Source organism: Vulpes lagopus, chromosome 10 (assembly GCF_018345385.1).
Source record: "Vulpes lagopus strain Blue_001 chromosome 10, ASM1834538v1, whole genome shotgun sequence".
In the NCBI taxonomy this organism is placed as follows: domain Eukaryota; kingdom Metazoa; phylum Chordata; class Mammalia; order Carnivora; family Canidae; genus Vulpes; species Vulpes lagopus.
Genome location: NC_054833.1, coordinates 9,156,592 through 9,180,364, shown reverse-complemented (window position 1 = coordinate 9,180,364; position 23,773 = coordinate 9,156,592). Strand labels below are relative to the sequence as shown.

The 23,773-nt window shown below is 45.8% G+C and overlaps 1 protein-coding gene and 1 non-coding gene across 3 annotated transcripts in view; one reads left to right on the top strand and one right to left on the bottom strand.

Annotated features, from left to right (window-relative positions):
• KDM1B (lysine demethylase 1B) overlaps positions 1–23,773 on the top strand; it is a 59,954-nt gene that overhangs the window by 29,062 nt on the left and 7,119 nt on the right. For both annotated transcript variants that reach the window (XM_041771906.1, XM_041771905.1), the window contains 13 exons: positions 20–58; positions 4,058–4,262; positions 5,614–5,798; positions 8,397–8,573; positions 8,962–9,036; positions 11,505–11,642; positions 12,634–12,805; positions 15,964–16,091; positions 17,217–17,348; positions 17,866–17,940; positions 20,923–21,039; positions 21,763–21,888; positions 22,695–22,817. In XM_041771906.1, coding sequence (XP_041627840.1) covers positions 20–58; positions 4,058–4,262; positions 5,614–5,798; positions 8,397–8,573; positions 8,962–9,036; positions 11,505–11,642; positions 12,634–12,805; positions 15,964–16,091; positions 17,217–17,348; positions 17,866–17,940; positions 20,923–21,039; positions 21,763–21,888; positions 22,695–22,817 — 1,692 coding nt within the window. The remainder of the gene's footprint in view (positions 1–19; positions 59–4,057; positions 4,263–5,613; positions 5,799–8,396; positions 8,574–8,961; positions 9,037–11,504; positions 11,643–12,633; positions 12,806–15,963; positions 16,092–17,216; positions 17,349–17,865; positions 17,941–20,922; positions 21,040–21,762; positions 21,889–22,694; positions 22,818–23,773) is intronic.
• On the bottom strand, positions 23,500–23,606 carry LOC121501123. The gene has a single exon (XR_005990545.1). It is a non-coding gene; the product is annotated as a U6 spliceosomal RNA (small nuclear RNA).

Below are 23,773 nucleotides of genomic sequence, written 5' to 3'. Positions count from 1 at the left end.
ACTTGGTTTTCTTTTGCAGCCCGAGACCTCAGATCATTGTTCCCTTCCAGAGGATCTAGTGAGTATTTTTGCATGTCCTAGGCTATGGTTCATGGTGCTGTGGATGATAAAATTACTATATGTCAGTGGCAATAACAGTTTTATGAGTTTCTCTGTATTTGGTTGCTGATCAAAGGCTCTTAATCTAACATGACGCCTATATGATGAAAATACTAGCAGTAGTGGTATCATGGGTGATCCTCCCCTGCCTTAAGGAGAAAGAAGTCAAGTTCTATTGCCCCATGTCAAAAGGAATTAAAAAAGACGAAATGGATAGCTTGCTTTACTACAAGGATCAGCCTTGTTATCCTTGTTTCTCCTGGGTGGCTTTGTGACTTTATCTGCATTTGAATCCTTCCAAGGAAAGAATAAGAGGCTGGTAATTTGATGGTCTTGGCCCAGATTCAGCTGCAAGGGTGCTCTTGTGTATTCTGAGCTCAGGGTAGCTGCTCCATCCAGTCCTGTCCCTGCTCAAGCGGGGGAGGGGAAGCAGCAAGTCCAAGAGGCCGAGCCTCCTCACATTTCATTTATCGTATGGAACTTTGCTACCTGAGCTAGTAGATTCCATGACCCAGATGGCAGCTCCCATGGCTGTTTTAGAAAATGAGGGGATCCCTGGGTGGCTCAGCGGTATAGCTCCCGCCTTCAGTCACACCCTGGAGCCCCAGGATCGAGTCCTTTGTCGGGCTCCCTACATGGAGCCTGCTTCTCCCTCTGCCGGTATCTCTGCCTCTCTCTCTGAGTCTCTCATGAATAAATAAATAAAATCTTAAAAAAAAAAAAAAAAAAAGAAAATGATGCTTTACATTTCTGAGTTTCTAAAATTCCGAGATTCTGGATTATTTTGCATTTTAGTAATACAGGGGTGTTAATTTGCAGTTTGTCCACACATCTGAAACTGTGGGTCTTTGATGTTTAGGCAGAGGGTGAATTGACACCTATTAAATCTACTTGAAATCTGTTCTGTCACATGAAACGATGTGTTAGATACACTTTTTTTTTTTAAAAGTAGGCTCCACACCCAGTGCAGACCCCAATGGAGACTAGAACTCACAGCCCTAAGGTCAAGACCTGAGCCGAAATAAGAGTCAGACGCTTAACTGACTGAGCCACCCAGGCACCCTCCACCACACACACACATAATTTCAATAATCAATTATACCCTCAAGCATTCCCATGGGAAAGAGTGGCCCAAATAATTTCCAGATTTAGGGTAGACAGAATGAGATCATAGATACAAAGGAAAACATAACTGTAAATACATTTGGAAAACCTTATGAATCTGTCCCCTGACATTCAGACCATTTTACATACAGAACAATGCAAATCAGCTCCGGGACAGAGGCCATATTCTTGGAATATAAGAGCTTTAAAAAGTGTAGAAGTGTTCCTGGATTTCATCTGCCAGTGATTTATTTTTGTGGACAGTTAAGAAAGGGTCTAGAGTAGGTTTATAGCCATATCACCTACTTTACCCTTATTTTATTTCTATAGGTTCTTGGGTCACTTTAATTTTTTTGTTTTAAATGTTTTATTTTTAAAAATTTTTAAAGATTTCTCTATTTTGAGAGAGCATAGGGAGTAGGGGAGGGGCAGAGGGAGACGCAGACTCCCCGCTGAGCAAGGAGCCAGATGCGGGGCTGGATCCCAGGACCCTGCCTTCACAACCTGAGCTGAAGGCAGACACTCAACCCACTGAGCTACCCAGGTGCCCCTAGGGTCGCTTTTAAAGCAGGGTCCAAATTTTGAGTGCCTGTATGAGTTTCCTAGGGCCGCTATAAGAAATTATTATAAACTGGGTGGCTTAAAGCAACAGAAGTGTGCTGTGTCACAGTTTCAGAGGCTGAGTCTGAAGTGAAGGTATTCCCAGGGCCACTCTCTCCCTGAAGGTCTGGGGAGCGTGTCCCGCCGCCTGCAGCTTCTGGTGGTGCCAGCAGTTCCGGGCATTCCTCTGCTTGTCCACGGATCACTGCAGGCTCACCCTTGTCGTCGCGGGGCTCTCTCCCTGTGTGTCTCCCTGGCTCTGTGGCTCTGCTTCTCCTCTTCTAAAGACACTAGTCATGCTGAGTGTAGGCCTCACTCTGCTCTAAGTGTGGTATTTGTTGTAGGGACCTCATTTCCCGATAAGGTCATGTGCTGGGGTTCTGGGTGGATATGGATTTTGGGGAAGCATTGTCAAACCCCGTGTAGTGGCTCTTTCATTAAATATGCTAATCGACTGACAATATCCAGTACAATTTCTTCCGGGGTATGTGTACTTAAGTGAGAATGGGGTTCTTGATGGTGTACCAATGAAATGACAGCCGAGTAACCCGGGAACGGTGCGTGTGCTGGGAGGACGTGCTGGTTTATCAGTTGCTGCTGGAGCTGCTCATACGCCAGTGCAGAGACTGGTTGGAGGAGCCTCAAACAGGCTTCTGGGGAAAGGAGGACTGGGAACAGGTAGCAGAATGGCAGGACCTCTCTTGGGTCCTGACTCAATTCACCCACAGCTGCAAGACCCCAGAAGCAGAAGAGCGTGGGTTCGCGTTCATTAGGGCACCTTCATTCTGACCTCTGCAGGGTCCGTTTGGAGTGTTGGGATCTGAACGCTCCATTTACTCTCTCCTTGGGGCTACACTAGGAAGGGATCCACAGAGGCAGCCGTGGTGTGTCTGAGAAGTTGCTGAAGCTTCTCTTGTTCTCCGGCACAGCCCAGGCTGGCCGAGGTTAGCCTTGAGAATAGAGAACAAACCGAAATGCCTTCAGGGCCTGGGCAGGTAGATGAATGCGTGAAGCAGCTGGTAGTAATTTATAGCAGTGTTGGGGCTTGTAATCAACCAAAAAATGCTCGCCCCAGACTTGGACCCTGTGAAAGCTGAGGAGGAAGCAGAACACATCTGCAAACCGGATTCCCCCCTCTGGACCTCAAGGTCACAGACCCCTGCTTGATGGCAGGTGGCATCTGCTTAAAGCCTGCAGAACTGCCACCACAGGGTCCCAGAGCTCAGGGTTCTCCTAGATCAGATTCTTAGAATTCTTGGACCACACATTCAAGATCATGTTTAGAAAAGGCCGTCGAACATAGGCTTTGGCGGCGGTGTTGCTTTAGAAGCCAAGTAAATTTTATTCTTATTGCGATAGTTAGTCATCATGGGGATGCTTTGATCCAATGAGTCCATATGTTAAATCAACTCTGGAATGTGATCACATATCTTAAGAACAAAAATAGCTTTTTTTGTTCATTTCTACATTTAGCATCTTATTTCAACTGTTGTAGTGTACTTCTTCCTCTGAAAGTGTTCAGTAGCTTCTAGCAGAAAAGAGTAATGCTTGACTACTTCTCAGGAGAACTATTTTTTTCTGCCCAGTTTCATCTAAAGTTATCTTTAGATCCTAAGTAAAGGGGGTGGGGTTGGGGGGCATGGATAATAAATGATTACTGAAGAGAAAGAAGTTTCCTATGTCAAGCCAAAAGCCGGACTTGCAATGTAGTGGATTGTACTGGTTGTGACGTTACCTGTAATGCCACTGTAATGCTGTTCCAGATGCACCCTTAAGATTTTCCTGGTGTTCTGGAGGATTCCTGGGTGGCTCAGTGGTTTAGCGACACCTTAGGCCCAGGGTGTGATCCTGGAGACCCAGGATCGAGTCCCACGTTGGGCTCCCTGCGTGGAGCCTGCTTCTCCCTCTGCCTGTGTCTCTGCCTCTCTCTCTCTCTTTCTCCCCCCACCCCGTGTCTCTCATGAATAAATAAATAAAATCAAAAAAATTTCCTGGTGTTGGTGGGGGCTTGGTGTTTGAGGGGGCATGGGAGGAGGCTATTGCTGTCTATCTGCAAGAACTCTGCTATGAAATGTTCTCTCCGGCTGTTTTGGTTTCTAAATCTGAGTGTGCAGAACTCTGGTGTGGGATTGTTGAGTGTGAAAAGGCCGAGGGGAGGGCTCTGGGTGAACGATCTATCCTTGGCTGAACCTGCATGTGCATTTCTTATGTCTGCCTTTGTCAAGCCTCTTCATCTTGCTGTGCCTCGTTTCAGAGAGTGTCGGAAGTTTCCAACCACTGGTGGTACTCCATGCTCATCCTCCCTCCTTTGCTGAAAGACAGCGTGGCAGCGCCCCTGCTCTCTGCCTACTACCCTGACTGCGTTGGCATGAGCCCCTCCTGTGCCAGCACGCACCGCGTGGCCGGCAACACCAGCCCCGGGAAGCTGGAGCACTCCAAGGCGGTCCCCTCTGTGCTGGGTGAGAGCCTGTTAAGAGTTTTTTTAGGGGCACCTGGGTGGCTCAGTGGTTGAGCATCTGCCTTCGGCTCAGGTCGTGGTCCCGTGTCCTGGGATCGAGTCCCACATCAGGCTCCCTGTGAGGAGCCTCCTTCTCCCTCTGCCTGTGTCTCTGCCTCTGTGTCTGTGTCTCTCGTGAATGAATAAAATCTTAAAAAAAAAATCCAAGGTTTTAAAAAAATATTTATTTTTTAAAAAGATTTTATCAGAGAACATGTGCATAAGTTGGAGGGGGGAGAGGCAGAGGAAGAAGGGGAAGCAGACTCCCTTCCTGCTGAGTGGAGAGCCCAGTGTGGGGCTCGATCCCAGGAATCATGACCCGAGCTGAAGGCAGACACTTAACCGATGGAGCTGCCAATGTACCACCCTATTTTAAGATTTTTAACTAGTAACATTGGGCCCTCTAAAACTGTGGATGTGGTCTGAATCAAAGCCAAAGTGGTAAATCCCAGGGTTAGTACAGTGAAAGGTACAGTGAAAATTTGGCCATGAATCAAAAACCTTAAAATAGACACCCCTTTATTCTAGTAATTTATCATAAATAGTCAAAGTAAATTACCAAAAGTTAGTCTAAAGATTTTTACGGCATTATTTATAAGAGTGAAATTATTAGGTGAAACTTAAATGGCCCGGAATAGAGGAGTGGTTAAATAATAGGAAAATATTCTTTGTCTATTGAAGTCACATTTAGTGACACAGGACAGTGTTCTCAAAAATGCAGGTTAGGAAACAGCATGTTTTTCTTGCTTTTAAAAATTGGGTGCTTGATATATTAACAGTCTCTGCGCATAGAAGCAGAACTAAGTATAGACTGTACCCTTAAATGTCACCTCATGGCTCAAGGATGATCAGGGGTTAGTGACTGTTACGTGCCTCTGTGAACTGACTCATATTTAATCAGAAAATTCCAATAAAGGTTACTTTTAAAATCTAGTTCTGTGGGGAGTTGGCGGTCACAGAGTTTCAGTCTGATGAGATAATAGAAGGTCTAGAGATGTGTTGCACAACAGTGTGAATCCACTTCACCCGGCTGAACAGGACGCTTCAACACGGTCGAGGTGGTCGATTTTATGACAGGCGCGTAACCCCAATTAAAACCTTAAAAAAAATTTTTCCCATACTATAGAAATTAAATTCATGAAGGAAGAAGGAGAAGTATGTATTTCATGTGTATGTTGTCTGACTGGCCAGAGGGAGCGGGGATGTTTCTGTGGGACAGGCCATAGGCCTCGCCAAGGCGTATGCTGGCTCTGTCACGACCCTGGGCTTGGCGGGTGCAGCTACAGGATTTGTGCGTCTGTGTCTACTGTCAGTTCCAGGCATGAACCGGTACTTCCAGCCCTTCTACCAGCCCAACGAGTGTGGCAAAGCCCTGTGCGTGAGGCCGGACGTGATGGAGCTGGACGAGCTCTATGAGTTCCCCGAGTATTCCCGAGACCCCACCATGTACCTGGCCTTGAGGAACCTCATCCTCGCACTGTGGTACACCAACTGCAAAGTGAGTGGAGGCAAAGTCAGCTAAGGCCCACGGATGGAAGGCCGCTCTGGAAAGAGGGGGGCTGCCGTCACTTTGGGGAAGCCTTTAGATGAGGGGTTCTCTACCCTTGCACTGTTGACATTGGGTAGATCTCCTTTGTGGGGAGGCTGTCCTGTGCCCTGTGGGATGTTCAGCAGCAGCCCTGGCCTCCACCCACTAGCTGCCAGTATCACCCCCAGTTGTGACAACCAGAGATCTCTCCATCCTAGCCTAATGGGCGCAGAGCCTCCCCATCCTGGGAGAACGAACCACTGCCTCAGATTATCTGCCATCCGAATTTTTGAGTCTCTAGTGAGTGACTGTAAGGTGCAGATTTGGTTTCAGAGAGTTCCAGTATGAATCCAGAGAGGAAAAAAAAAAAAAACATTCAAAATTGGATTAGAATCTCTTGAGGGCAGGGATTCTGAACTCATTACCCTCCAACAGCTGAGGCTGAGTATATGTTAGAGGCCTCATGCAGCCCCCACCTGGAAAGGGGTGAGGCCAAATGCAGGGGAATATAAGCTTTTAATTTCTTTTCTTTTTTTTTTTTTTTTAAACAAAGGTTTTCCTGACCCTAGTTTTTTTTTTGTGATTTATTATTTTTTTCTGTAATTATTTGAGTGACTGCTGAATGCAGGACATTTGGCAAGACGGCCAAAGTAATCGTGACTAAAGAAAGATATCCCATTACACTTTGGTATTTCACTGGATCAGAACCTAGCGTGAGATGGCCTGATTAGGTGTATGGCTGTTAATACAATTTGTAGGAAGTATATAAGTGGCTTGGACACAGAATTGTTCATTTCCTCCCTAGTGGGCTTGAGGTAGGTGCTCAATAAACATTTGCTGAACTGAATAAAACCATGGTCAGAATTTCCTGGAAATAAGTTGTAAAGGTACACTTTTTAGAAACAGCCCTGGATTCATTTTTCTTCACATTTCTTTTTGTTCGACTTGGAAGATTGACTTATATACTGGTAAAGAATGTTATAGAAAAAAAAATTCCTCAGCCTTGTCAGTCTGGATCTACTTTAGTAAAATATTGTCTGTTATTTATGTTTAATATTCTAGTGGAAAAACACACATGTTATTTGCTGTGAAAAAAATCAAAAGATTTTGAAATTACTTTAAATTTCATGACCACAAACTAGTTTTTTTACCTTCGGCACCAACCCAAGGCAGTGTTATCTCTTGAATATAGTTGATCCTTAAACAATGTGGCAGTTAGTGGCGTTGACACCTCCCCCCTTCCCAAACCTAGCCAAAAATCTACATACAACCCGGAAAACACACAGAACTGCACTGTACTCATCGAAAATCTCCACCTGTGTGTGGACCCACACAGTTCAAACCTGTGTTGTTCATGGGTCTCCTATATGGTCCTCTTCCTGTGCTTGGTCAGGTTCCATTGGAGCTGGGCGTTGGTGGCTATTGGAGGACAAGCCAGAGGTTGGGACATCCCCTTGCCTCCAGGACTCTTGAGTCTGTTCTAACTTCATGACAGTGGGTCAAGACTATGCTAATCTTGTCTCTTTGAAATGTTCCAGGGCCTTGCCAACTCTGGGGTGAGCAGGGAAAGGCAGTGTCATTTTTTTTTTAAACGAGTTCCTAAATCTGCCTCCCCACATCCTATTGGAGATGAGAATCCACCTTTTCCTGCTGCCAGTATGAGTGGGAGCGTGGGCTTCTGCGGTGGCCCTTCCTGTGTGGTTTATCGAGTCAGGAATATATTTGCGATGTGGTCAGCCCACGCTGCCTGTAGCTGTCATTCTTAGGGAGGAGAAGTTTAGGTGATAAAATACAAACTGCCATATTTTCCTTTTGCCCCTTCTTTTTCTTTGCCAGGCAAAACCCCCTCTTTGATCTTACTGTGTCTTAGTGATAGAGGATGGACTTGAATACTGAATACCCTGAGAGGGCTTTTGTTTTGTTTTTGTTTGTTTGCTTGTTTTTGCTTTTCTGTCGTGGTAAAATACAGTGTAAAGTTTACCATTTTTACCATTGTAAAACATACAGTTCAGTGGCATGAAGTAAATAGACAATGTTATATAATCATTCCCATATCTCATTCTAGAACTCTTCGTTGCACTAAGAGGAAACCCTACAGCCATTCAGCAGTGGCTCCCCATTCCTCCCTTCCCCCAGCCTCTGGCAGCCATTAGTCTACTTCCTGTCTTTATAGATTTGCTGGTTGCAGGTTGTTCATACAAATGGAATCCTACAGGGTGTGATCTTTTGTAAGGAGCTTCTTCACACAGCCTAATGTTTTCAGGATTCCTGAAACATGGATCAGTACCTCATTTCTTTTTATGGCCAAGTAATAGGCCATGTATGGATATATTCCCCATTTGGTTTATCCATTCATCCGTTGATGAACACTTGGACAGTCCCTGCCTTTTGGCAGTTTGAGTAGTGCTGCTATGAATTTCGCATGAGCCTGTGTTTTCAGGTTTTTTTTGGTGTTATACGCAGGAGTGGAATTGCCGAGTTACAGAGTAATTCTATTTAACTTTTCGAGGAGCCAAGATGCACGTGTATTTGTTTGTTTTAACAGTTTGGTTTTGTCTCCAAACATAGGAAGCTCTTACCCCTCAGAAATGTATCCCTCACATCATTGTCCGGGGTCTCGTACGCATCCGGTGCGTTCAGGAGGTGGAGAGGATACTTTATTTTATGACGAGGAAAGGTCTCATCAACACGGGAGTTCTCAGCGTCGGCACTGACCAGTATCTTCTTCCTAAAGATTACCACAACGTAGGTGCCTGTTGCTCTAGCGGTAACGCCACCGCCATCACGATAAATGCTAGTGTGCGGATAATAATGCTAGTGAATGCTGGTTAATAATACTCCTCTAACAGTCACATTATCACCACACAAGTTTAAAGCAAGACTTTTGTAGAATATGTGCTTCTCTGGGGAAGAGAATATCAGAAACTGATTGCCTAGACTGTGGAGAGGAAGAGGGGATGACTTAGTACAATCGTACTCTTTAGGAAATTAACTTTCTATGAACATCACAGAAATGTAGATGAACTAACTTGGCTTGGTAGTTAGTATCTTCTTAGAACAACTAAAACAATATATTGCTTTCATTTCTCTAATTGGATCTTTTTTTTTCAAAAAAATTTTTTTTTTTTTTAAGAAATCAGTCATCATTATCGGGGCTGGTCCAGCAGGATTAGCAGCTGCTAGGCAACTGCATAACTTTGGAATTAAGGTAAGATTTGGGAGACATGAAGTTGATAACAGATGGTTAACCGTGCTTTTGGTCCACATTTTCTAAGATTTAGAAACCAGTTTCTGATTTTAGTGGAGAATGTGAAATACACTGTATCTTTATGTCTTTAGAATCTTTCTAACCAATCCTAGAAAAGATAAAAAGTTTGAAATTGGTCTCATAAAAGAAAAGTAGGGGGAATAGCGGTTCCCAGTAGCTTTAGACAGGGTTTTAGACTCCTGATGAGTAAATCAGAAGAGATTCTGTGCAGATCCTAAAGCAGAAATTCTTCACAGGGTGTTATGACACAATAGAGGGGACATTGGGAAAATGTCCTTGTTTTTGTAATAGTTTGAGACTATAAACAGCAACTTGGAAATTCACCGTTTCATGTATAAAAGTTTTTGAAACATACAGTCAATATTTTTAATGTAAATCAAAGGGCTACTTTTTTTTTTTTTTTTGAGTAAGCTCTGTGCCTAGTGTGAGCTTGAACCCACCACCCCAACCTCAACAGTTGCATGGTCTACTGACTGAGCCAGCCAGGTGCCTCTCAAAGGCATACTTTGAGTCTTACTCTGGAAGCCAGTCTTTGCTTTTGGAAGCAAGACTGAGTTAATCCACGGTTCCGACAGAATTCCATGACTTTTAAGTAAGGCTGTGCATACTTGAAGTAGCCTGCTTCTCCACGATAGGATGATTTTTAGCTAGCATGTGGCCTTATCCCAGGTGTTCAAAATTACCCAAAATAGAGACTTGCAAAAAAGAAAAATTGTACATTTCAGAATCTGATTTCCATTAGATTCATTCAAATTAACCATCCTCTCGATTTCTGTGACTTCCTAGGTCTGACACATGTCTCCTTTTTAAAGATTTATTTTTTCAAGGACTTTGGTTTTCAGTTAAACCAAATGTGAAATCGGTTTGGTAGAACTGAATTAGCCTTTTTATTTTTCTCTGGCTGAAAGAAATGACAACTTCTTTTTTTCACAATGTCGTCTCTGCTGGAGGAATTCCAGAGATGAAAAAAGTTTCAGTAGCTATGTCTAAGAGAAGTTTCCCTCACTTGAATGGAAGACATAAGTCTTGGGCTACATCAAATTGCTAACAAAACAGAAGAACCCAAGGTGGATTTCTAGGAAGTGTGTTTGCATTCCAAAGTATTTTTCTGAATGGTATTAAGCTAGGGCGTGGTTTTGTTTTTTGGGTATTTTTTTTAAAGGTTTTATTTATTTGACAGAGTGAGAGAAAGCACAAGGAGGGAGAAGCAGGCGCCCTGCTAAGCAGGGAGCTGATATGGGGCTTGATCCCAGGACCCTGAGATCATGACCTGAACCGGAGGCAGACACTTAACTGACTGAGCCTCCCAGGAGGCCCACTAGGACGAGTTTTAATTGAGCATCTATTTATTCATGCATTAGATATTAGGGCCAAGATCTCTTGTTTGTTATTGTTTGGAAAACTCAAGGATGATGTTATGGGAGACGTTATTAATATCCAAAGTCTAGGGGGCTGTCTTTAATATCCTGCCTTTCTCTTAAAAGTAGAAATGGCTGGGTCTGTGTTATTCCGAATGAAGTCAGAGAAAGAGGGTGTAGAAGGTTTGAACCTCTGGTGGTAGCCTTCCTTGTCAGAGAAAATGAGGAATGAGAATACTCAGAGGATCCTTCCTGTCCTCCGCTTTCTCTCGCCAGGTGGTGAGAGAGACCCCAGAGACCACCCATCCTTTCCTCAGTGAGGAAAAAGAGTCCCCTGAGGGACCAAGATGGTTAACTTGGGGAAGCTCCTTAAGTAGGTTGAAGGGGTGCTGTTTGGATCCAGAAATGAAATGACTGGCCCTGTGCTGAGTTGGATTCACCTTTTCCCTGGGCACTGCAACCCAGGAAAGTGTCACGCTCCTAGTCCCAGGGCTGTCCGCTGCCAGCAGCTCCTTATGCCATCCGAAATTTGGGGATGTGGGGCCAGCCTGCTTAGGCCAAGGCCACGAGGTCATACTTGGATAGTATGATTGATAAAATAGGATTTTATTTTTGGCAGTAGTCCTATCTTAGGGAAGTTAAGGCCTATTTGCAATGCTAAAGGCATTTTGCTGCATACAGAGATGCTTTATAGGATAAAATCACCTCATTAATCTGGTTTCTTATAGTGCTTTTCAATTTGTGGAATAGTATTAAGTGAAAGCTTTCAGAGTCCACTCAGTGTGCTGGTTCATCAGATCTTACCATTATGGGATTGGAGAGGAGACAGTTTGAGGGATTTCTCCAGCAGACCATTCACTGACTCCTTGCTGAAAGCCGGATGGTTTAACATCTACTTTGGCTTCTGTTCCCCCTGCGTTTTTTCTCAAGTGATAGAATAATTAACCAACTATGGAACTTAGTTAACTGCATGCCATTCTGCATTTATAGTACTGCATTTCATATGGTTATTCTATCCTATTTAGCTTCCCTGATTACCTGTCTTTTTAGGTAACTGTCCTGGAAGCCAAAGACAGAATTGGAGGCCGAGTATGGGATGATAAATCCTTTAAAGGCGTCACAGTGGGAAGAGGAGCCCAGATTGTCAATGGCTGTATCAACAACCCAGTAGCCCTAATGTGTGAACAAGTGGGTTTCTTTAAGATTTGTGTTGTAGATAATCAGAAGAAAACATTGTCTCAGTTTGCTTGTGTGTAGTATGAATAATGCTTTTAGATGATACAAAACAACACCCAAATGATTTCTAGCCGCCTCATCCCCTCTGAAAAGTCAAAAATACTGTTCTTCCTTTCTGAGAAGGTGGAACTTAGAGTACATAAAAGATTTGTTTCCTAAGATCTTTAATTATATTTGTGTGTTATTTGCAGGCCACTTGATTAGCTCATCATTTTAGGGTTGCCAGATGGAGCAAATAAATAGCTGGGCAGGATGCCCAGCTAACTTTGACTTTTGGACAAACAACAAGTAGTTTTTTTTTGGATAAGTATGTCCCAAATATTACATGGGATGTTTTGGGTGCAATATTTGGAACATGCTTATAGTATTAAAAAAACAAACACCAAAAGCCAAACTACTCATTGCTTATCTGAGTCAATCTTAACTGGGCATATCCTGTCTTTTTTCAAGCAACCCTCCATAGTTTTTTTTGTTTTTTTGTTGTTTTTTTTTTTTTGTTCCCTCTATAGTTTCTTGAAGACCTGGTAGGCCCAAGGTTTTTTTCTGAAATATTTATTGACGGTAAATTCAGCATCACCTTCCATGAGTGTTTGTGTGGTTGTGTGTTCATTTACGTGACAGTCCACAACGGGGCGGGAACGTCAGAGCAAGGAGAGGCAGTGCACAGCCGTAGCATCCGACACATTAATAAATACTGCCCGAGAAGCTGGAGAGTGCATGGCATGGGCGCTGTTGCTGTCACCTCACCTTCTCCTAAAATAAGGTCTCATGCTCCTTTCTCACTGCCTTCCTCTGCTGCCAGTGCCCAGGGAGCGTATTTAGCTTTATCTTCGAGAGATACTAGACCATTTTCTCCATAAGAGCTCTGTCTAATTTCAGCTTAGAACCTGTAAGTATTTTTTCCCGGGAAAATTTTCACCTTCTTATTCTTATTATTTTGAAGCTTGGCATCAGCATGCATAAATTTGGAGAGAGATGTGACTTAATTCAGGAAGGTGGAAGAATAACTGACCCCACCATTGACAAGCGCATGGACTTTCATTTTAATGCTCTCTTGGATGTTGTCTCTGAGTGGAGAAAGGATAAGACTCAGCTCCAAGATGTTCCTTTAGGAGGTATGGGACAATGGCCTTCTGAATGTTCCTTCGGAGTCTTCTTGTCACCCCAGCCGGGTGAGCAGCAGCAGCAGCAGCAGCAGCCACCTGTGCGGCTGGAAGTCTGCAATAAGAGGCGCCTGCGAGGGGCCACCCGGCTGGCTCAGACGGTAGAGAGTGACACACTCTCGGGGTCATGAGGTCAGGCCCCACGATGGGTGTAGAGCTTATGGTAAAAATCTAACACACACATGAAGGAAGAGTCCTGGGAGCGTTGCTTTTGGGCTGATTTGTACTCTCCACTGTTGTGCTCTGTGGAGCAGAACTTCAAGGACCTTCAGAGGCTTGTGTGCATGGACACACACAGATCTTACTTTGCAGAAAATAGCTGATGTTTAATTATTTATTTATTTATTTATTTATTTATTTATTTTTTTAAATTTTTATTTATTTATGATAGTCACAGAGAGAGAGAGAGGCAGAGATACAGGCAGAGGGAGAAGCAGGCTCCATGCACCGGGAGCCTGACGTGGGATTCGATCCCGGGTCTCCAGGATCGCGCCCTGGGCCAAAGGCAGGCGCCAAACCGCTGCACCACCCAGGGATCCCGATGTTTAATTATTTAAATGTTTAATTCTCAGTTTTCCAGAGGAGCCTGCTTTTTTTTTTTTTTTTAAGATTTTATTTATTTATTCATGACAGACACAGAGAGAGAGGCAGAGACACAGGCAGAGGGAGAAGCAGGTGCCATGCAGGGAAGGGAGCCCAACATGGGACTCGATCCCTGGGACTCCAGGATCACACCCTGGGCCAAAGGCAGGCGCTAAACTGCTGAGCCACCCAGAGATCCCCAAGGAGCTTGCTTTTAAGAAAACTTATTCTAGGCTCCATGTGAATAGTCCCTACATAAGGTCCTTTCTAGATAAAAAGAGTTTCTGTATGCTGGGATTTCTTTTCTCCTTTTTGGGGGATAGTGGGTTGAAATTTTTTTCAGTATGTTTTGTTTGAAAATGCGAGAACTCATTATTGCAATTTGGAATTTTTAATTCATGATCGTTAAGCTTTGGTACTAAGTGAACCAAAAGATACCCAGTTGTACTCTTTTGAAAACTTGACTGTGTAACATCTCATTTCCGTGAGGGTGCTAGCTGAGATTTGACCATACTGCTTCTTAAATTGATGTTTGTTTTTTTAAGATTTTACTTATTTATTCATGAGAAACACAGAGAGAGGCAGAGACACAGAAGGAGAAGTAGGCTCCTCACAGGGAGCCTGATGTGGGACTCGATCCCGGGAATCACGCCCTGAGCCAAAGGCAGACACTCAACCGCTGAGCCACCCAGGCGTTCCAAATTGATGTTTATTTAACCAACAATTTTTATGGCCTGAATGGATTCACTTGTAGTGGCAGGTCGGGGTTTTCTGAAAGTGTGATCATTTGAACTCTGTCCGCAGGATGTTAATTTGCTTCAACTGTATGTATCCTTCTAAGGCTTCTTAGTTCTTTATCCTGATGTCTGCTCCCTCACTGCTTGGGGTAAATGTCTCAGTCGCAGGGACTATCTCTTCACCCTTCCTTTCTGGGCCACCAGATAAAAAAGTTAATTGCCTTGTCTTGGCCTTACTTAACAAAAATGATCAAGGGAGGATCTACAACACCAACTGTGTCAGGTTCTAGTTCTATCCTGCCCGGTAGTATCTGAGCTGTCTGAGATTACACCTAAGTAGCACTTAGCTGAAAACACCCAAATATAAATACTAAGAAGCTAGAGTTAATTTCACAAAGCATATGTACTAAAGCTTTTAAATGTATTTTACATAAAAATCACATTAAGTCTTCTCCCAATCTGTTTATACTTAATTTTATATACTCTACTAGCAATCTTGGTTCTTCCCGAATCTACAAAACCTAAAGGAAAATAGAAACCACACAGCAGGAGGCAGGGATGGGACCACAAGTTGGTAATGAAAGCTAAAAAGCCCTGTGGTCTGGGGGCAGAAGCTTGGCTCAGATCTAGAGGGGCCGTGGTCATCCCCCTATACGGTGTAGCCTCAGAATGGAAGATTTTTTGTTTTTTTTTTTTTTAGAATGGAAGATTTTAATGAGAGTCTGGAGCTGTCAAAAATTTTTTCTTCTTAACTCATTTTCAGTTCCATTTCTACTTAAGCAAATGCACAGGCTTGATCGAAGCTTTGAGTCTCTGCAGTGTACGTGTGGGCTGGTGGTCCTCACCTCGAAGGTTCTGAAGAAGGGCTCTGTGCTAGGATTCTTACCATCTGTCAGACACGAGCCTCCTCCCTCCCCCCCCTCCCCAAAAAAGGGAATCTCAGACAAGAACTGAAATGATGCCACAGGGCTTGTATGTATGTGTAGCTGAAAGTTCCAGTTGCATGGGTGGATGAATGTCGGGGTTGCAAGCGAGCAGGATTCCCAAGACCAGTGGTGGCCAGGTGATGCTGGACAGTGAGGGGGCCTGGGTTGGGGTGGGGGAAACAGCAGCAGGCCTCCCCTGGTTGGAATTTACCAGGAAGAGACTCAGCCACCGCTCAGCAGAGCGTGTAGCCGCAGGTAGTAGGTGCTATCTTTGGAAAGGCTGGAAATGTGCTCGCGTTGTCTGGCTGTGGGCTTTGGAATTTATTACACAGGGAGTAGAAAACCAGCAATTAAGAGGTATTGAGCCAGAGAAAGCTGAGCTGACGAGAGCTTGGGATGGATTATTCTTGTTTTGTTGGAGAGAATACAGCCAGTAGTCTCTCATAGGTCTGTTCGTCGAGGGGAGACATTCTAAGAAGTTGACCTTAGGTGGTCACAGTAGGACCAGAAAGGGAAGAGGAGCTTTCTCTGGGGGGACAGGGATACTCCCTCCACCCCCACCCCCCCAACCTTGACCCCCCCCCAAAAAAAGTTTTTCAACCAGGCAGAAACGAAACATAGTTGATGATACAGAGCCTACATTCTTTGTTTCTAGTTAAGATAAGCTTTTCCTTCCTGAGTGAAACCAACCTTATCAAGATGTCCTCCCCCTCCGCCAACCTCCCCCCAACCCCAGGGGTTTACTTGGGAAGGGACTCCAGAAGTCGGGGGTTTGGCGGGGTTGCAGGGGGTGGAAGGCAGAGGATGAGGAATTGGGGAATGATATGACAGCTGTTTTCTCTGCTTTGCTCCCTTGCCTTTGCAGAAAAGATAGAAGAGATCTACAAAGCTTTTATTAAGGAGTCTGGCATCCAGTTCAGTGACCTCGAGGAACAGGTGCTTCACTTCCACCTCAGTAACCTGGAGTATGCCTGTGGCAGCAGCCTCCAGCAGGTGTGACTGGGCTGGTGTTCGGTGTCTGTGTCTCTGTGATGCAGCTAAATTCTGAACCCAGACTGGTTTGGGTAAACAGGAAATACTGGTACTGCTGTTGGGAAGTTCAAAAACCATGACTTCTGAGCTTATTCACCCTACCTTGGGTGAGACTTTTTGTTTTGTTTTGAAAGCAGGAGAAACCTTCTCTCAGATAATGCGCAGTGCAAAGCAGCTCAGCAAGTCGAGCAGGTGCCGGAGGGCCTGGGGCTGCTTGGGTGAGGGCTGGGGCTCACCGCCCTCCTTCCCCTGCGCTCGATGCCCTGCAGGCATTTCTCTGGAGCCCTGGTGGTCAGAGAACACAGTTCTCCAGAGACCAAAGATAGAGCGGCCTTGCAGTTGTGGTCGGTGTGTTTCGCTGAAATAAATTTAAACTCACCCCGCTCATACAGCCACTGTGGTCTTGATCCTCAGATCTGTGTTTTGAATAGAGGCTCCACGGAGGACCCCGACCTGCTGTCCAGATCAGGACCTCTCTGTTTGCTTTCGATTCTTCCCTGCCATTGGAATAACACTGTCTTCCAAAATCATGCCGGGTTTCGGCCTCTTTCAAGATGCCACGTTGAAGACAGATAGTTGGCATGTCTGTAGATGGATTGTTCAGAGCAGTTCTACTCCTTGAATTCTTCTTTTCCAAGACTTTTGACACATAATATACCTTGTGTTTTTATCAAGCAGTGGTAACCATGCCCAAATTATGTCTACCCTTTTTTTTTGTTTTTAAGATCTTATTTATTGATTTGACATAGAGCACAAGCAAGGGGAGTGGCAGGCAGAAGGAGAGAGAGAAGCAGGCTCCCTGCTGAGCATAGAGCCTGATGTGGGGCTCGATCCCAGGACCCTGGGATCACAACCTGAGCTGAAGGCAGATGATACTCTACTGACTGGGCCACCCAGGAGGGTGTCTACCTTTTAATTCTAAAATAAGCTTTCCTGGAGCACCTGGCTGGCTCAGTACAGCATGCTACTCTTGATCTTGGGGTCGTGAGTTCAAGTTCCACATTGCCGGGGGGGGGGTAGAGTTTTAATAAAATAAAAATAAAAAAAATAAAAAAATAAACTCTCCTACACATTATCGTTTTCCAGGTATCTGCTCGCTCCTGGGACCACAACGAATTCTTTGCCCAGTTTGCTGGTGACCACACTCTGCTAACACCTGGCTACTCCGTTATCCTTGAGAAACTGGCAGAAGGCCTAGACATTCGGCTCGAGTCTCCGGTGAGTAGGGAGCGGCGGGGAGGGGCCACTCTGGTTTGACCTCGCGTTTGGAGGATGCGGAGTTTGGGGCACGTGGCTTACACAGGAGACAGGTGTTTGCTTTGACCTTGTTCATGAGGTAACCCCACTGTTGGGAAGTTACAGTGGCTCAGATGCATCTTTGTTACTAATAACAGGTGCAGGAGTCTCACGACCTCCCTGCCACAGCGCATCTATTTTCTCTCTAAAATTTTCCCTTCGCATCGTCGTCCTGTGCTTTTGTGTTGTGTATCCCTCTAATCACAGAGATGGTGATTTATGTGTGTATTGCACTTTAGACTGTCTTATAAAGATTTCCCAGATTCTGACAGTGTCCATAAATTTAAATGACTGAATGGTAGTTGCCTGAAGTAAGCTGTAAATGTTATTTAGATCACTGAGTGCCAGGAGATGATTCTTTGGAGTCTTGGAGACAGGAGGGGATCCTGGATCTATGGCTCCATGCCTCTTGGCTTTCATGATTGTTTTTCTTGAGCAGGTACAGAGCATTGATTATTCTGGAGATGAAGTGCAGGTTACCATTACGGATGGGACAGGGTGTACGGCACAAAAGGTAGGTGCTAGAATTTTGCTAGGTGCTGCATCCAGGGCCTGAGGGTCTGTTTTCCACCAAGAAGTTTGCCCTTTGGCGATCTGCGCGGAGCCTTGAGGCCTGAAGAGTTACCTATCTCCGTTCAGTTATGTGTGGATCTGCAGATCTGACTTAATCAATCTAACTCTGTCTAGATTCATGGTATATGGAATTCCAAAAAGTGTTTCTCAAAGTGGGTTCTATGTACATCAGTCCTGAGAGTTAAATAAGAAAAGAAATCCTTTGGCCAGATGAGTTTGAAAAGTATTATATAATGTAGTCTGCTTTTTGGGTTAAATATGAGTGTGTAAAAGGCTCTGAAGTTGTGCATTACAAAAAAAAATTGTTCAGGATTCATACTTTCCAAGGTGGTGGTGGGGTTTTTTCTTTTTTGTTTGTTTGTTTGTTTGTTTGTTTTGCCATGGAATCATTTTTCAATTCAAGACAGCTCTTGTTTTCATTTTGAAATGGCAGGAGTACTTTTATATTATTGGACTCTTTTGTGAACAACTTTGGTGGGTGGACGGTGGGAGGTGCGATGCTATGTGACATCACACGGAAGTTCCCGTGATGTTGGAGCGCAGAGGTGCTTACTTGGAGGGGAGGGGGATTCATAAGCCCCATAAGTTAATTTTGGTTTAGTTTTGTCTGAGACGAGGACCTAAATGTATAACCGACAGACTATGACGGGGCCCCAGGTTAGCTGTGTCCTGCATTTTTCTGATCTAGGAGTACTCCACCATCCGTGATCCTCACACAGAAGTGAAGGGTTGCATGTCAGACGAAGAGACGGGGTCTAGTGTATGAGCCCGCGGGGTGGGCCCTCTGTTCCTGCCCGGGATCCCTAGGGGCGGCTCGATGAGTCTTTGGCCTGTTGGTGGTTCTCAGGCCTGGCCCACATCACACTCACCTGGGAAAAGACAGACTACAGAACCCCACCCCACACACATTCTCAGGGAATAGTCTGTTCACGTTTGTAAAGCTCCCCGGGTGAGACCACCATGCGGCCAGTGTGGACCAAGCCCCCTTTGAGCCCCAAAGTGAGAATCAGGGTAGTATCTAAGGCTCCTCCTAGCGGTAAAGAAAATTTTTTTTAGAATACTCTTTTTAAAATTGCAAGTCAGTGGAAGGCTTGACCTCTGTCTGCTGGGTCACCCCCTGCCTGACCCTTCTTTCTTTGGATCCAGCTCTCCAGAGATATGAGGGCATAGCTGTGCCCCAAAATCTGCTCCAAAGCGTATTGGAAGTATTGTGATTTTTATGGTGGTCTACACACAGCACATGGTTTGAATCGGAAGTTCCCCCAACTTATAAACAAGTGAAAGATTTCCACCCCAACATGATAAACATTTTGACAAACCGTAGTGCAGCCTCGAGGCCCGCCTGCCCCGAGATCTGCACAGATCTGAGATCTGGTGTGGGTCCCTGGTCAAGGTGTGTTCATCTCTTTCGCCTGTTTACCTAAGCTCATGTGCTTTTGAAAGCTTTTTTGTTGTTGGGAAAATATCTAGATCTTATTTCCTTGAAGTTCTTACACATTCAAGAAACTGTCCCTCCACCCACACACACTTTTTTTTTTTTTTGATTGCATGATGCTGACAGAGAAAATACTTAATGCTTTATACTTTATCAAAGTTCCCTGTGGCAGAAAATAGTGACACAATCACAGGAAGAACTCTGGCCTTCCTGGGATCCTGGTGTTGGGGTTCAGGCCAGAGAACTAAATCTTTGGTTGAGGGCTAGGGTCGATGGGGTGCTTGGCATTTATTGCCCGTGAGTGCTCCTCTGGCTGTGCTGTCCTACACTGTAGATAGAGGTAGACACACACACCCCCGCACTTCCTAGACTCCCTAGCGGCTGAGGCTCTAAATACTAAATGGTCCAGCCACTCAGATGCACCAGCGTGAGGCTTGGAAGGTACGGTCTGACTTTTGCTTTGCGTCTGACAAGCATAATGGTCCGGATGTTGGGTCCTTCTGCAGTGCGGCCGGTGGAGGTTCCAGGCTCCCCTCACCAGCCACAAGGGGGGCACAAGGGGAGCATGAGGAACCCATTGTGCTGCTGGAGCTTTTCTGTGAGCGGCGTGATTCTGGAGCTCATAGCAGGTGTGATGGCTTTTGACCGTGATTGTGGTGATGTGGTTCTAGAGCCAGAAAGCTCCTGATTATATGGAGAGACAGCAGCTCTTCCATGGCCGGGTTTTGTGGTGGGACTTTGAGAGTGATGCTTGAAGGCTCTGTTAGCATCTGTTACTTCAGCTCTCCTGAATGATTTTTTTTTCTTTTAAGATTTTATTTATTTATTTGTGAGAGACACAGAGAGAGAGGCAGAGACACAGGCAGAGGGAGAAGCAGGCCCCCTGCGGGGAGCCCGATGCGGAACTCGATCCCAGATCACACCCTGAGCCAAAGGCAGGTGCTGAACCACTGAGCCACCCAAGTGCCCATTTTGTCCTTTAAAAAACTGTGTTTGTGGCTCTATGTGATTGTAATAATCTGTAATGTTTTTGAGGTACTTTACCATTTATGAAGCATATCAGTGTATATCGTAAGAGTTTTCACATTAAGCATCACCCCAGTGCTTTGAGGTTAGTAGGGCAGATATTGACCACATGTTAGAAAGAAAGAGTTCTTTGGACTCCATATTTAGGGCCGTCTCCTCTTACGGTCCTGCTTTCCAGGACTGCGGTCTACTGACTCTTCTTTCCCAACATTCTTCCAAGTGGATGCCGCTTCTGCGCAGCCAGGCACCCTTTTGCAGTGAACACCCTGCCACCCTGTACAGGGCAGCCCAGGTTCTTCCCAGTAACGTGGGGTGGTGACCGTCTCACGATTGGCGACAGAGAGGACTGTCCTGTGGGTGTTGAGACTTTCCTGGTAATGAACCCACTGAGTGGTGGTGGTGGTGGTGGTGGTGGTAGGTTCAGTTGCTTCTGTGTTTTAAACTGTTCATTTCCTCTCTCAGGTACTAGTGACTGTCCCCTTGGCCCTGCTGCAGAAGGGTGCCATTCACTTTAACCCACCGCTGTCAGACAAGAAGATGAAGGCCATCAACAGCCTGGGCGCGGGCATCATTGAAAAGGTGACTGCATCACTCGGGCCTCAGCACTGAAGGGATTCGAGTCTGGTGACTGGAGTGCCTTCACTTCTGGTCTTGGGAAGTAGTGGGTCATTTTTTAATCCAGATAGAATTCGAAGATTTTCTTCCCTTGTGAATAATTCCCCAGGAAGCATAGGAAAGGATGTTATCAAAACGAGAGGAGGAGAGCTGGCTGCGGTCTGACTTTTGACATTAGGAAAATGAATCTTGCCATTCAGAATTTGAACTTGGCATATGAACATGTAACTAGAGTAGTTCGGGCGTGTGTGTGTGTGTGTGTGTGTGTGTGTGTGTGGTGGTTTTGTTTTTGTTTTTGCTGCTTTTCACACCTCCCCTCCATTAATTGATCCCAGTGAGGAGGGAGTTTCACTTCCTCTGCCTTTAGAATCTTCTCTAGCAGGCATGTGCCAGAGCTGCTGCTGGAAGTGCTGGCAGCCCTCGCTGTGGTCTCAGGGATGCTTTGCATCTTGAGGTTAGCCTAGTGGCTGTTGGGGGTCCATTATGGCGGTCCATCATTTGTGAATGGCACAAAAAGCCAGGTGCTCACGAGAGAGCAGACGAGGCAGGCACATGGGAAGAGGGAGCACATTTGGGTTTGGGTTTTTTGCTCATGGCTCTAGTTAAGAACTGTAGGTTGCTTCTTAGAGATTGCTGGACTTCTGCTTCCAGAAACTCTTAACCATCTTTCTCTTGCCCACTTTCCAGATTGCCTTGCAATTCCCGTACAGATTCTGGGATAGTAAAGTTCAAGGGGCTGACTTCTTTGGTCACGTTCCTCCCAGTGCCAGCAAGCGGGGCCTCTTTGCTGTGTTCTATGACATGGATCCCCAGGTAAAATCATCGGTGAAGTGCGGTTTGAATTTCCTCACTACCGTTTAGCATTTGGCCAGGCTCAGGCACCAGTGGACATGGTGGCCGCTCTGGGTCTGTGTTCGGGTGCTGGCGGCCTGCTTGGGCCTGTAGGAGCCCCAGTATCCAGTGCTCACGGCGCTCCCCGGGGGATAGATTAAGTTGCTTGTGGAAAGTGCAAGATTTCGGGCTTGGTGAAGGGTGGGTGTGAGGGGCCCAGAGGAGAAGGAGGAGGAGGAGGAGGCGGCTCGGGTTGTTGGCGGATGTGACTTTGGGATACAGGCGAGGGAGCGGGTCTGGGACTGGGGATGGACCCGGAGGTAACGTAAAAGAGTCACCCTCCTGTTCCCTTCTTCTTCCTTCCAAGAAACTTCATCTTAAGCGGTTTCACTCGGGAACCATGGATGAAATGTCTTCACCATTCGAGAAAATTTTCCCCCCTGATTTTATTTTACTTTACTTTTTTTCCCCCCCTGATTTTATCTGCAGGTCTTTCTTCCCCATCTCCTTATGTTTCTTCTAGAACAAGTTCTTATAAGGGAAAAGCCAAGAGCACCCTGGCTTTGATATTTATATTTCTTCCTGAGCCTTTCAGCCACAAACAACAAGATGTACAGCTGCATCATGCGTTTTGTGAGGGGAGCGGGCTGGTGATTGAGATGAGGATGGGGGGCAGGAGGAAGGAGGGAGATTTGTGAGAACAAGGTCCCTCCCTATTGATCAGGCAGTTAGGGGCTCGTGGACTGAAAGCAGAAAGTGTAAAGTGCCGTTGCCTTCCGTGTCCATAGAAGAAGCACAGCGTGCTGATGTCCGTGGTGGCTGGGGAGGCTGTGGCGTCCATCAGGACCCTGGAGGACAAGCAGGTGCTGCAGCAGTGCATGGCTGCCCTCCGGGAGCTGTTCAAGGAGCAGGTCAGAGAAACCCCTGGGGAGCGGGACACGCTTGCTGTCAGCTTAGCGAGCCATCCTTACGTGACCGAGGATGCCAGAGATGGAGGCATGGGCTGCGTCACTCCTGATTCCCATGTCCGGCTTCCCACCTAAATCCCTGGGTGGGGGTGGGGGGGTGCTGGGGGGGTGCTGGGGGGGCTAGGGCTGCATAACAAAACAGACTGGGCGGTCTCAGCGGGGGAGGTTGGTTTTCTCACCGGGCCGGGGAGGGTGCAGGCCGGTTTGGTGTCTTCTGAGGCCTCTCTCCTTGGCCTGCAGGTGGCCGCCTTCCCCCGTGACCTCACACTCACACGGTCTTCCCTTTGTGCTGGCCTGTGGGCCTGTCCCAGTCTCCTCCTCCCGTGAGGACACCAGTCATACTGGACTACAGCCCACCCTCTTCACCTCACTGTAACTTAATTACCTCATGCAAGGCCCTTTTTTGAATATCATCCCGTTATGAGGTACTGGGGCTTAGAGCTTCAAAATACGAATTTTAGGGGTACGCAAATGAACCTACAGCAATATTCTATGGCACCTTTCACACCATTGTCTTCCTTTTTGGCTAGCATCACGCACACGCCCTCCTTTTTCTTTTTTCTTTCTTTTTCTTTCCCCCTCCTGTGCTAATCCACAAAGGGTGGCTGTTTGCTAGGGAACTGCACAAAATGTGGAACCCTTCACAAATTTGCATGTCATCCTTGCACAGAGGCCATGCTAATCTTCTCTGTGTGGTTCCTATTTTAGTGGATGTGCTGCTGAAGCGAGCACCACATCCCCTTTCTTTCCCAAGGATGTAAAAGGCTCAGCACTTTCCCTACGTCCTGTATTAACCCAAACCCCAGCAAGCTTTGACAACTTTCCTTTCAAACAGATACGGTCCAGAATTTTCTCCTACCCCACAGACAGAGCTAGGTACTTTATATCTGCCAGTTTGC